This window comes from Lasioglossum baleicum, chromosome 7 (genome assembly GCF_051020765.1).
Source record: "Lasioglossum baleicum chromosome 7, iyLasBale1, whole genome shotgun sequence".
NCBI lineage: Eukaryota > Metazoa > Arthropoda > Insecta > Hymenoptera > Halictidae > Lasioglossum > Lasioglossum baleicum.
In genome coordinates, this window is record NC_134935.1 from 3,494,724 (window position 1) to 3,508,866 (window position 14,143).

A 14,143-nucleotide genomic window follows, 5' to 3' on the forward strand; every position below is an offset into this window, starting at 1 on the left:
GACTCGTCGCACTGTACATATGTATATTTCCCACAATTCCCTCGATCTAGTGACGGTGATTGCAACGAGCGAGGTTTTACTGTATACTCGAGTCGCGACTTGTTCTCGAGAGCGCGGTTCGACAAACACCGGAAGAATTTTCTCGAGATGATCGCGTCGCAAGTTTCATTATTCAGAACAAATAGAAGGAACTAGGATAAGGAGTTCAGACAACCGTGAAACGATTCGACATTAATTCTTTAGTGGAGCGTGTCACTGTTTCGCAGGGAGTCGCGACCGGTGGCCGTGTCTCGAGATCAAAGACGCTCGTGGGAAAAGGAAAGGAAAAGTCGACGAAACTCAAGCAGACGGACAATAAAAGGTCTGCGAGCTCGAAGCAGAGTTCCGGCAAACGGGAGACCCCGACGAGCGGAGGGACGAGGAGCAGGGACAGCTCGAAACGTAAGACCGTGGTATAGTTGGGTCTCGGGTTCGGGACGAATGGAATTGGAGAAACGAGACCGGGAAATCTAGCGAGCCAATTTGAACCGGGCCAGAGTAATTCGCGGCCCGTGACATTTGCAGATTCGATTAAATTACGACGAATTAGACGGCGGCTGCTGGATTACGAGCGAAATATTCTAAATAATTTACAGCCGCGATCCGTGCCGTCGCGTAATTCCCCAGGAAATTGAGGACCGATGGAACGATTAACGTTGCAGGACGCGAAAAAGCTCCGAAGGAGATCGCAGAGATCGCCGCCGCCATGAACCAATATCAGTCGGATCTCTTCGCGATGCTGGATGTAATTCGCAGTTGGGATCCCATGAGAAAGACTGCAGTCAGTAATCTTTCCGTATCACTTTTTAACGCTAAACATGCCCGGTCAAATGAATGAAATTATACAAAGTGCTTGTAGAAATCATAATATGATGGAACTCCGTTTGTATGAATTCACTACCGCTCAAAAGTATGTGGACACTTGCGAAATGTGTACTAGTAAAGCTTAAAAGTTACTTAACACATTGTTTGCGGGCGGTTTTTTCATCAATCCATCCTGTAAAGCAGGCAATTTTTTCAGATTCGTGCGCGAAATTACGTTTCACGTAAAATAGCTATAACGTCGGAACTATTGATCATAGGGTACCTAGTACCTACTACATACATGTCTCACAACGGCTGGCACCTAATTTTTACTGTATTTTGACACGTTTAAGCGTCTCTCGCAAACAACGTGTTAAGCATCTAAAGTCGTGACTAAAATCGATCTTTATTACTTTCTTATGGAATATCTAACGTTTTAAGTTTAAAACTACCCATGTGGAAACTTACCAATACATATTAGTCTAAGATTAAATACGAGATTCGTCGACGTATCCACCGCGATTACATATTACCACTTGCACTAATCTTGGCAATCTTCCTATTAGGTTTTTATTATTAATATTTGTATCGAAAGATTCTCTGAATTCGCTCTGCATCTTACAAATGAAACAAAGTGGAACTTGTAATCCTTTCATGCACCGAGACCGTTCCACTAGATTTCGTATTTGTGGATAGAAATTATATTATTGCATTTTCATTATACATATGTATATATTATATATATAGTCAATTAAAGTGTAACAGACGTATATCTCGAAAATGAAGCATTTTGGAGATAAATGTTTCAGACACTGTTGTATGGTTTCAAGGGGGACATAAAATGGTCATAAAATTGCAAGGTCAAATCAATGACACCATTTTATGTCCCCCTTGAAACCATACAACTTTTGTCTGAATCAAAACCGAACCAAAATGCTTAATTTCCGAGATATACGTCTGTTACGCTTTAACTGACACTCCCTGGATACAAGATGTTTCGTTTATCTGATACGGAAATATCTACCGACGCACTGAAGTTACGAAAAAAATGTATCTACAGAAATTGTTCGGTATGAAGGGTACACTCATATAGTCTAATTTTTTTGAGGACTAGAATGGTAGGGAGGCAGGATTTCAAAGTCAAATTAAGTTTTTTAAATGGAATGTCCTATTTTGTATACCATATATCGATAGAGTATCGAATTCTGAGTATATTAGTGTTGACCTTCATATGTCCTAAATCTAATAGTTAACGAGATATTATCCAAAGAAGAAAGAAAATTGTTTCGATATCTCGTTAACTACTAGGTTTAGGACATATGGAGATCAACACTATTATACTCATAATTTGATACTCTATCGATCTATGGTATGAAAAATAGGATATTCCATTTAAAAAACTTAATTTGACTTTGAAATCCCCCCTCCCCACCATTGTAATCCTAAAAAAATGGACTATATGATTGTATCCTTCATACCGAACAATTTTTTTAAACAAATTTTTTTCGTAACTTCAGTGCATCAGAAGATATTTCCGTTATCAGATAAACGAAACACCCCGTATACAGGGTGTCCCAAAATTCGTGAAAATCCCGAAAGGGGGTGGTTCCTGAGACCATTTCAAGCGACATTTTCCTTTGCAAAAATGTTATCCGCGGCTTCGTTTAGGAGTTATTAACGAAAAAGTCGGACCAATCAGAGCGCGACCTAGATGAGAGTTGCCACAGTCGGCCAATCGACAGTTGGCGCGCCGGGCCGACTGTGCCAACTCGTGTCTAGGTCGCGCTCTGATTGGTCTGTGTCGCTTGAAATGGTCTCAGGAACCACCCCCTTTCGGGATTTTCACGAATTTTGGGACACCCTGTATACAGGATGTGGCCGGACGGATGGTACAACCGAGCAGGGGGTGATACTACATGTAAAAATAAGTCGAAAAAAAGGAATAACATTTTTTCGTTTGACGCTTCGTTTTTGAGATAATCGAGTTTGGAAATGCAGCGAATACACGTGCTATTGCATAGGAATCGTCTGACGCGTCTGACCATGATCAACCAATCTATTTTGTGCATATTATATACTAAAGCACGCGAACCTGGCGGAATTTTAAACTCGATTTTCTCGAAAACGAAGCGTCAAACGAAAAAATGTTATTCCCTTTTTTCGACTTATTTTTACATGTAGTATCACCCACTGCTCGGTCGTATTACCCGCCCGGCCATACCCTGTATAAATTGTACATAAAAATAAATTCTGTTGTGCTATGATACCACAATATACATACTAATAATAATAATTGCAAGTGACAAAATTGTTCTGAATATTTTTCTAACTAACTTAAACTACGTTTTGTAGAAAAAAAAGGAAGTGTCCAGATACTTTTGAGCGGTAGTGTATTACACAGGATGGACGATGAAGCAGGGTCATCTTATTGTTAGATTATTCTGCTGTTAGTGGTTCGATCGAACGTTTTGTTGGCTACAATAACATGGTTCAAGGAAAGCTTTAAAATGATTGTACCAAATTTTATGTCGACTCTTTTTTTCCAGAGCGATCGAGGTCACCTTCAATTTTTTATAAGTTAAACTACAATTCGGCAAGCACCATAAAAAGCATTTCTTTTTCTAATTCTGAACCAAAGAAACATTTAAAAAATATCAATTATCTTAACCCTTTGCACTCTCCATGCTATTTTAACTTGAAAATTAATATTTCTTTGAAGATTATAATATTTTAAATATTAAAAATATTTCTTTTGACCTAAAATATAATAATTCCATTCTATATTAATTTTTTTCTTTGTATGAATATAAAATTGATATAATAGCTCGTACAATACTTAAATGTTTAATAATTGATTAGATACCACCGAATTTAATAATATAAATAATAGTTTAAATAATGCTACAGCAATTTTTATTGGTGACTCTGAGTCACCACTCGAGTGCTAAGGGTTAAAGTAAGACTAGAAGATTCCTATCAATGGATTTGCTTATTCTGTTGTTCTGTCGTCAGGAATCGTTTCGCACAACGAAAACCAAGGCGTCGAAAAGCGAAAAGTCCAAAGATGGAGCAGCAGATGAAGGCCGTGCGAGAACAGTACTTGAACTTCAGAAATCTATAATTCTCGACACGATAGGCATGGTATTTATGAAATCGACTTTGATTATAATTATTAGACAATTAAATTTGAAATACACGGTTTCGGGTCACAAAATTTCGTACAAAATTAGCGAATATAGTTCACGAGTTTTCTAGAAGTTAGACCCCCCCCCCCCCACTTATAAAATTAAATCATTTCAACAGCTGTGCTAAGTTTGTGCTAAAGTAGTACTTTAAAAAAATAATACATAACGAAGTTATGGTAAATAATAGTTTAATTAATTAAATTAAAAGCAATTAACTTAAACGTTAATTTCATGTCCAAAACTATTATTTAGCATAACTTCTTTGTTTATTTTCTTTTTTAAGTAATTCTCTAGCACAATCTCTTAGCACAACTTAACACAATAGAGAAAATTGAAAAAATTAAAAGTGGGGAACTACTCAAAAAATGGTTTTTCTCAATTTTTTGTCTTATTTTTTATATTATAGTTTTAATATTCCTGCACAATGTAGCACAAACTTAACACAACTCAGCACAGCTGTTGAAATTATGTAATTCAACAAGTGAAGGGCTAACTTCTAGCGATTTCAGAGAAGAGAACTTCTGGCGATTCACGCTATTCTCTTGTTGAGAAATCAGGGAACTTCCTTGCAAAACGAAGACCGACATGAGTATCGTCCGTTCAACTTTAGGTTGCATTACGATTTCAGAAACATCCTCTGTTAAATATACATCTCTAAAGCCGGTTCTGAATGTCTATTTCTAGGACAATGTGAACAAGTTTCATGTGTGGTACGTGAACGCCAGCGATCCTTGGCAAGGTTCAATGTACGACGCAGTGGCTGTCGGAATGGCGAACAATGATTCAGCAAAATCTACGCTGGGTAACTTACGAACTGCAACATCGTTCGTAATCTTTCAACTGTCAGAGATTTTCTTCCGCTTCCTATTTTTCTCTCTTTCGATCTTTCTTTAGAAAGTATTCATATCTTTTTTATCCGATTTGTAACAATAACGTTGAAGAAACATACCTTTTTTTAAGTAAAACCTACTGATCAAAGCATGCACTTTTATGATTAGACTGGGGATTTTATGCATTCATGACAATAACGAGCTCGTGCAATATAAAATAGTAAAAAGATTAAAAGAACTTAAGAATGCTTTTCAAATTATTAATTTTATTAATCCCTTGCACTAGGATTTATTAGGTTGGCAACTAGCTTCGCGACCTCCACATTTTCTTAAACCAAGTCATTTATATATATTTTTTACGCATGAGTATTTTATACCAAATTAAGCGCAAAATTCAGAGCTTTCCGATGATATACAGTTCAAAAGGAATGGTCACTGTATAAAATAATTACTATGTGAGTCACTAGGCTGGAGTGCAAAGGGTTAATAAATCTCCAGGCTACAATAGCATTCCTTGATCAAAAAGCTTCATAACATTTGCATTTTAAAATTTGAAATTTCCTATACAACACTCTAATATGTATATGTATAGTAATAATGTATGATAAAAATATCATTAATTTTTCTGTAGAAGCCGAGCCAGCGCCTCAGTCAGATCTCAGCCCCAAAATGTACTCAGTTTTAAGATCTAGAAATATTCAGGAACGAAGCAGACAAGTTCTCGGAAGTACGTCCATTATTTTCTGTTACAATAAAGTCAGTAAATTATTAATCAATCCTTATAAATACTACTTTGCTAACTATCTATCAAATTATTACTAGACAGCGGATTTTATGCATTTATGACATAAATCAGTAGGTGTAATTTATAACAGTAAAAACATTAGAAGAATTTAAATATATGGTCATATTATTTTCAACGTATTAAAGATATTGGAAAACAAAATAGATTCGTATTGCATTTATGGCTTATAAAAATTTTCAAAAAATGCAGGAGTATTAAATTCGACAGCGAATTTAGTACGATTTTTATTTAATTTGAATCTACAAATGCTATTATCAACGAAATTAGGATTTTATTTGGTCCCACTTTCTTAAATTTGAAAATTGCATAATCATCCGAGTGTATGTTAAAACTGTATACATAATAGACAAATCTCAGCTTTTTCTCTAATTACAAAATAATCAACTGTCTACCTCTTCGTGAAAGTTATAATGAAATTGAAGTGCATGACGAAGCATTCGAACACTTTTTAATACTTATAACGATGAAGATGACGATAGACATTCCAAAAGAATATGTTCCGACCTTGCTTAGGTACAGGGTGTTTCAAAATTATATGTCGTGACCACTATAGTGTGATTCTATACCTCTAGATAGGTGGTGATTTGTTACAAAAATGGACCGCAAAATTGACCGTAACATTGAATCCCAGGGTCAAAATTGTTTTTTATTTTATCCTATAGTACTAATTGCGACGAACAAAAATTCACAAAGGAACTATAGGTCTGAATTCAACCTTTCTCTTAAAGAATGACTTTAAAGATTCGCCAACTATTTTATTCGATTTATTCGATAAAATATGATCATATTTTATTTGATCAAGGTGTCTTAAAACTGTATAAACGTAGAGGGGATGATTCTACACGGGAAAATAAGTCGAAAATATACAATAAAACGTTTTCGAGAAAATTGACTAACAATCCGTCAAGTTCGCGTAAATACCTTGCGTTCTGAAGAAGTAGAATGAGTCGGTCATGAACAGACGCGTCAGACGATTCCTATTCAATACAGCATGCGTGTTCGCCGAATTGTCAAACTAATTCTCGGAAAGGAGACAAATAAAAAAAATTTGTTCTTTATTTTCTCATGTAGAATCGTCCCCTCCACGTTTATACCATCTTGGGACACCCTGTAGACACACAAAATAAAACAGTTTACAAACCTTTCAAGTCGTTTTCTAAGATACTGGTTGAAAGGAGAAAGGTTCCTTTCAGCCTTTTGTTTGTTGCGATCAGTATTTACTTTACGATGAAATAAAAAACAATTTTGATCTTGGGATTCAATGTGTAGTCAACCAGTTACTCGGGTACTCTTTACCATATTTCCTTCAGTAATTTGTAGTGTTCCTAACAAAATATTCCAAAACCGTTCTGGATCCCTATTCTTTGCACAATTTTACGTCGATTAACGTTTCGTGAAAAAAATTTGTGTAAAATATTTTGAGTAATTAAGCTTTAAACTTGTATATACGCTCGTTGTACAGGCTTTATAAAAAGTAATGGTCATCCGTCCCAGGGTGAATCTACACCTCTGCATTTGTAAAAGAAACTTGGCGCAATATTATTTATAACAAAGAAAAAAGTTGTTAAAGTTTATTTTTACATCAACACCTTCTTCTCATCGAGAAGAGAAAAAGTTGATATGACTAACATTCAAAAAGACTATTAGTCATTTTTAAATATTAGTTGATTATTGCCCTACCCTGGTTTGCACTACTTGGACGCATTTCGAATGGAAGTTTTGAGAAGCAAATTATACAGAATACAAAATTCTTGATGCTACTTGTTTATTAACGTAAAATATTGAGTTACAATAATTAATTAATTATAATATGACAATTTTTACATATTATAATTGTCTCAGCGTGTTCATCGCAAATTGGCTTCATGTACTTTTGGCAACTTTTTCTTGTTTTTCTGAGTCTTTAATTAGGTTTTGCGTAGCATATATGGCATGCTCATAGAACTTTTCTTCTACTACTTGCATTTAACAACAATGACGCCGGTTGCGCAGAACTAGTCGATACAATATTCCTTGAGTGTGATATTACTAGCATACTGTCTATAGCTAATTTTGATGACAAATGTCGCATTTTTTGAATATTTGATGCTCGCTTTTGAATTGTTAGAGTACATAGTTCTTGTCCTAATTGACGTAAAAATATTCGGCGGTCGTTTTTTTACGCAATATGCTATTGTTTGAGACGTATATAAGGTAGGACGTAAGAGCGACAATGTCAATTACGTTATAAAAAAATAATAGTGGCCATCTGGTAGTTCGTCTTTTTGTTGTATATCATCCCAGCAGTTGATCCATTGTATCAATGCCGTTTCGGGATTTCTTTTTGGTCCAGAAACAGAATTACTAGTAACATTTTAATTACATAAACTATAATATAATATTTTGTTTATATAAACAGAACAAAAACAGTCGTCGACATGCAACGTAGACAAAGAAAGTCGAACACACGAATAAGAGTTATTCGCTTTATCATGGAATCATATTATAATCTCAAACAATTTTTCGCCAGAATCTTTTAAAACAATGTTTGGTATATTATAGGAAGGGATCATTAAAAGTATCGATAATGAATACCAGTAAAATTGGCTACCCGGATACCAGTAAAATGGGCTACCCGGATACCCCGGCTGTCCAACAACAGTGAACATTCTGGTTGACTACACAAGAGCTAACGTCAATTCTACGGTACATTTTTGTAACAGATCTCCACCGATCCAGAGGTGCAGAATCACGCTGTAGTGGTCGCGACATATAATTTTGAAATATCCTGTACTAATTCACACGAAACCAGCGTTATGACGAAGATCCACCAAACGCTCGGTCATCTTGGTTACTTCGTTATTCGTTGGCACAGAAACTTTGAACACGTGCCTAAATAAATCTGTCGATTCTCAGACGTTTACGAGTTAGTCTCGCTGTCGCCGGCACCGGAAGTTCTTTCGCTCGGCGAACCGATGTACACCGCCGAGGCGAGCGTGCCAGAAAAACGTATTGCCACTCGAAGATCTTCCAAAAGAAACCGACTGGCGGAGGAGCAGAGATCGACGAGCAAACTGGAGGATCGGTCGGTAATCACATCAACGATCGAGATCAGGGGCACAAACGTCTCCGTCGCAGGAGAAACGTCTCCGTCCTCCATCGTGGAGGAGCCTTTGAAGCCTCGATGGATCCTCCAACCGAGCGAGACACAGAGGTTCAAGATCCGCTTTCAACCGACGGAGACCGGCAACTACGACGAAATATATGCGATCACTATACCGGACGGACGCAGTGTCACCTACGAAGTGAAGGTGCACGGTGTTGCAGATATTCCGACGCTCGACATGGAACCGGAAGCGGTTTTTGGCAAAGTAAATTAGAAACATATTTCGTTATATCGATCGTAGAGCTGTTAATAATCAGCGCCCGCTTTAGCGGTTACGTCGCCCCGGACAAAAAGACATATTGTCGCCCCTTAAGAATATATATATATTTTTTAAATAAAGGTACATATTTTTTATCTTCAATAAAAACCAAATCATTTTATTTAAATTTTAACAAAAGCAAATTTTCTATTAATTGGGTATTTAACACATCAATATTTTTCTCACAGTTACAGCCAAAATGGCGCCCCTAAATTTTCGCGCCCCGTACAAATGTCCGGGTTGCCCCCCCCCCCCTAGTGCGGGCCCTGTAATAATACATTTATTAATGCTATCTGCGCACTGGTTCGATCTTTTGATATTTAAAAGCAATTTTGCAAATTATCATATAAACTTCGACGTTTTGATCTTATTATCGAGTGTGACTCGACATCAGAGAAAGAAAAATGTAAACGAAACCGGTTTTTATATGTATTTGGTTCTTCCTTTATTTATTTAATTTCTTATTTTTTAGTTAAAAACAAATATAAATATAAGTTCCACAAATATAAATTACAACAAAGTTTGATAGCTATATTTAATATAATTAGTAAACAAAATTGTTCAAAATAAGTAGCAGTCAAGGAACTGTCCTTTGAAGTAAATTTCATACAAAACACTTAAAATAGTAGGGAGTTGTTGGCAACAAAATTCAAAAATAATTCGAGTGCAAAGGATTAGAATCATTAAGGGAAGGAATAACATTCAATTTAGTTTCTATTCCTTGCAATGTATGCAGAAAATTTTTATTTTGCATTAAGATCCACAGTCTACTCATCACAGAATCATCTGAAATGAATAATATTTTGGATCTTAGAGTTTTATAGGGTTGTCAGTTTATAGGGAAAAAATTGTTTCAATACATTAAACTTGAACAATTTACTGTTAGGCTCCTGGCCTACTATGCATTGTAGCAATTTTCTTGGGAATGATCATGTTTGAATAAACGTAGGTAGAAGACACCGGCGCCGTTTTCGACAGTCCCGCATACTTCCTGGACCGCGGTGTTTACGATTTCGGATCGATAGTGGTCCTGCCGAAAGAGAAAAGGTTCGCCTGCGCCGATTACAAATCGGAAACGCCTCGATACGGAACTTCGCAAAATCCGTAGCGAGAAGTTAGCCTAAGTGCTTCTCCTAGTTAACTTCTGGAACTCCGCGAGCTACATTTACTTCTTATCTGCGAACAGGCCGTACCGTCGCGATGCCGAACTCAAGTTCCGCAACAATTCGAAAGTGGAAGCGGAGCTGAACTTCTCTCTCGCGAAAAACATCGACGACTGTTTCGCGATCGAGCCCGGCAATCTGCTTATCGATGTACGTTCACGGTTACGACGCTCTTCCTTAATTACCGTTCAACTACTCCTGGCAGAAAGTAATTGATCAATCTCCTGTCCTACTTGTTGTCGCACAAAATCAACCCTGAATCATATATGTACTACAGCAATTGTGTATACAAGGTTACACCTCACCGATTTCGATGATTTTTTAAATATTTTTTAACATTTTTCTGCGATCTATTTTTGATGCACTAAGTAAAAGAGTGCAGTATACACATAATCATACATACACAGCCTACATTATGAGGGTAGACTCGTTTCTGGGATTACAAAGGTCCGGGATGCGCTTACTCATTTCTCGATAATGGGGTTTTCAGTAGTCGAAAGTGCTAGATAAAAGATCAATCTAGGCCGCAGTCGTCCTTAAAAGTCCTATTTTTACGTTTACGAGGCGTAATTTGCATTATTCTGCAGGATGTAGCTGTCGCAGCTTTATAAAGATAGCTACATGCTTCCGAATAATGCAACTTACGCCTCCTAAACGTAAAAATAGGACTTTTAAGGACTATTGCGGCCTAGATTCCTCTTTTATCTAAGGTGGAGTGGGGTAAGTCCGCCCTAGTTTTTGCAAAGTTGGACTTTAAACTGATGTATTTTCAGTCTGGTATGTAAAAACTTAACGTTCTTGGTATCAAACTCTTGCCACAGTTATTACTGATGAATTAGTATTATGTAGGATTCTAATTTTGCTTGAAAATTATCATTTTGATAGGATATTGTACAAAGTGTCAACTACTACGCACTTGCCCCGAAAATGGGGCAACTCCGTCTCTGAGAGTGCTACGGGGCAAGAAAAGAATTATCAAGCCTGCTACAGAATGCTTTTTATTGCATTAAATATATTGTTTAGTTTTATAGTTACCCATACAGTACGGACTTACGATATTTTCTTTCAATCTTAGTGTTTTTTCAATAAATTTAAAAAATACAATAAAAACGGTTTATTTAATGTAAACCTACATCAATATTTGTTGTACTTACCTAAAATAACAACACAGAATATATTAATAACTTGTAAACTATTGCACGTTTCGGGTAACCTCAAAGTTGTACGTGTACCTCGCACGTGACTGTTTGGCAATGGTTGATTTAAGCTAGGAAAACACCTTTATTCTTGGGCGACGTCTATGTAGAATAGTTCATAGTAACTTATACTATTATACATTAATAAATACAAGCTAGAGAAATTTCGTTCATATTATAATAAAAATAACCAATTAAGGGAATTGCCCCTTAGAAGGACTTACCCCACTCCACCTTAGCACTTTTGACTACTGAAAAACCTCATCTTTGATGAAAAACGAGTCTACCCTGTTAAATCAGGTTAAATTCGTAGCTTACAGTTTTTAAACAAATTAAAAATGAGTAATCAAGCTTTAATGTTTGATCGGTCGACTAACCTTTCCAAACGTTAAGGTAATTGAAGCTTAATTTTACGCAATTGATGAATTAACTTAGATCGCTGCGAATCGAAGAGGCAACATTGCCAAACGATATGATTGATATCCTGGCTGCCATGCCCGCGCTCGTACTTCGGATCACTAATGATTCCTACACAAAATAAAGACGCTTTGGGGCTATAATGATTAATAGACGATTCATTGATAAAATAATGTGACTACACTCCTCAAAAAAATTAAGGGATCACCTTCTAAGAGAACTCCGGCCAAAATTGCTGTATCGATATCGTTAAACAATGGTTTGATGCGTGAAACCTCTAGTTTCAGATACTCTGTTTCAAATTTTTGCTATGTTGGTTTTTTACAAAGTTACAGCTAGATAAAGACAACATTGAAGGTTAACAAAACTTTTGTGCAACTTTGTAACATCACACGGGGTGAAACAAATTTTTTTGATAAATCGCGTTAATATCATTTGGAAGGGATATCTTTCCTGTGAAAAATGTGTGGTTGTTGATTATTGTGCGATTTTTTTATTCGAGTTATTCAACATTGAAGTAAATGTTGGCATTTTAGCTTTAACTGGCTCCATAGAGCGAAAAAATCATCATAGAATCTTGTGCAAAACAGCAATAGAAACAGCGTTTCTTTCTCTTCAAGGCGCAGTTCTTTTGTTTTTTCAATTTCATTAACATTTCGACATACCAGGTGTTTCTGAAAATATGCACAATTTCCATTTTTCCTTCAACTCGCTATATCTCGGCGAGAAATGATCGCAATACCATGATCCGAAAGTCATATTGATGCAGAGATTCTGCCGATTCGATTGAGCATCCCATGAACTCGCTGCGACAATTTTTTACCTATAGCAGCTGTGTTTGACAATACAGACTACAATAATCAACAACCACAAATTTTACACAGGAAAGATAGCCCTTCCAAATGATATTAATCCATTGTTTAACGATATCGATTCAGCAATTTTGGCCGGAGTCTGATCATGAAAACTGGTTGCAATTTTTCGGGTTCGCAGAGGTGATCCCTTAATTTTTTTTGAGAAGTGTAGTAAATGAAACGTGTAACAGAATGAAAATGTTAATTGTTTCTTAAATTCGAATTAATGTAAAATTCTGCGTCCCTTAAGGTTCTTGCGATCCTGTTTTAACAAACATATACAATAGATAATGATCCACCACAAAGTGTCTCCTTCTATAACGGAGAAAGTTCTGTCTGAAATATATTCTCGATTATCGAATAGTTCAAAACGATTGCAACATAAAGGGGGTAAACACATTTTCCAGAATTGCAAGGTGCGGGACGTACCTTTTTACTTCTCGATAATGCAAAAATGGGGTTTTTCAGTGGTTATAAGCGCTAGATAAAAGATCAATCTAGGCCGCGATCGCCTTCAAAAGTCCTGTTTTTACGTTTATGGAGTATAATTTGCAATAATCGGAAGCATACAGCTGCGCATGTAGCTATTTTCCTAAAGCTGCGACAGCAACAGTCTTTTAGCCAGGAGTAGAATGCTGGGCGTAGAGCGAAACTGCTTTCATAACTATCGTATACCTCGTAGCCAGGAGATCAGGGGATCCTGTCATTGTCAGCCATTGGTACGAGACTCGGTACCAATTCTGCGAGCCTTTACCTCTGCATAAAGAATAACCCGAAAGCGGAAGTGTTCCGAGTAACTACGAATCCAATGAATGAACTGTTTCAAGACCAAAATGCACTTGTTTAACTTAATTTTCCGTGACCTAGTTCCAAAGCGAAGGCACGAAGTTGAATATCGAACTGGATCGGAAACAGATTTCTTTCGGCAACACGCTCCTCTATCGACGAGAATTCCAAGCGCTAACAATACAGAACAATAACGGGACCGAACTCCTCTGGTGTTTAGAGCCTGAGGAACCCCTTAATCCTCAGATCACCTTATCGCCTGATCGAGGCGTTATAAAACCCTGGAACGAACAAAGGATCGAATTCTGCTACCATGGAACCACAGTAAAGCTTCTTCTTCATCAAACCCATTCGAGATGAAATTAGTAATTTTTATAGCACGTTTTATAGATAGGTGTGATCAAGACACAGACGATGATATTCAACGCGTCAGTGTACGAGGATCAGGATCCAATTTTCACGGACATAATTCGTTTGTCGGGCGAGACATACGACGTCGCTGTCGATATCGATCATGCGAACCCGATCGATCTGAAAAGGATCAAAGTTAATGTACCTGCGAGTGGCCTGATCACCATGAAGAACCGTGGAGATTATGAAGTGCAGTTTGTGTAAGGCGTCTTTCATTTAACCCTTACGTGTAAAGTCGTGTATCCACTT

The 14,143-nt window shown here is 36.8% G+C and overlaps 2 protein-coding genes across 2 annotated transcripts in view; both read left to right on the forward strand.

Annotated features, from left to right (window-relative positions):
• Positions 1–128: 128 nt before the first annotated feature.
• Positions 129–5,154, forward strand: LOC143210499 (uncharacterized). Its single transcript, XM_076427390.1, has 4 exons — positions 129–820; positions 3,856–3,984; positions 4,713–4,852; positions 5,145–5,154. The coding sequence occupies exons 1-4, from the start codon at positions 746–748 to the stop codon at positions 5,152–5,154; spliced, it is 354 nt and encodes a 117-aa protein (XP_076283505.1). The 5' UTR covers positions 129–745.
• Positions 5,155–5,437: 283 nt separating this feature from the next.
• The window catches only part of LOC143210501 (hydrocephalus-inducing protein), a 34,595-nt gene continuing 25,889 nt past the window's right edge, over positions 5,438–14,143 (forward strand). The window contains exons 1-6 of the mRNA XM_076427391.1: positions 5,438–5,585; positions 8,559–9,008; positions 10,193–10,380; positions 13,380–13,490; positions 13,565–13,807; positions 13,874–14,094. Coding sequence (XP_076283506.1) covers positions 5,456–5,585; positions 8,559–9,008; positions 10,193–10,380; positions 13,380–13,490; positions 13,565–13,807; positions 13,874–14,094 — 1,343 coding nt within the window. The 5' untranslated portion in view covers positions 5,438–5,455. The remainder of the gene's footprint in view (positions 5,586–8,558; positions 9,009–10,192; positions 10,381–13,379; positions 13,491–13,564; positions 13,808–13,873; positions 14,095–14,143) is intronic.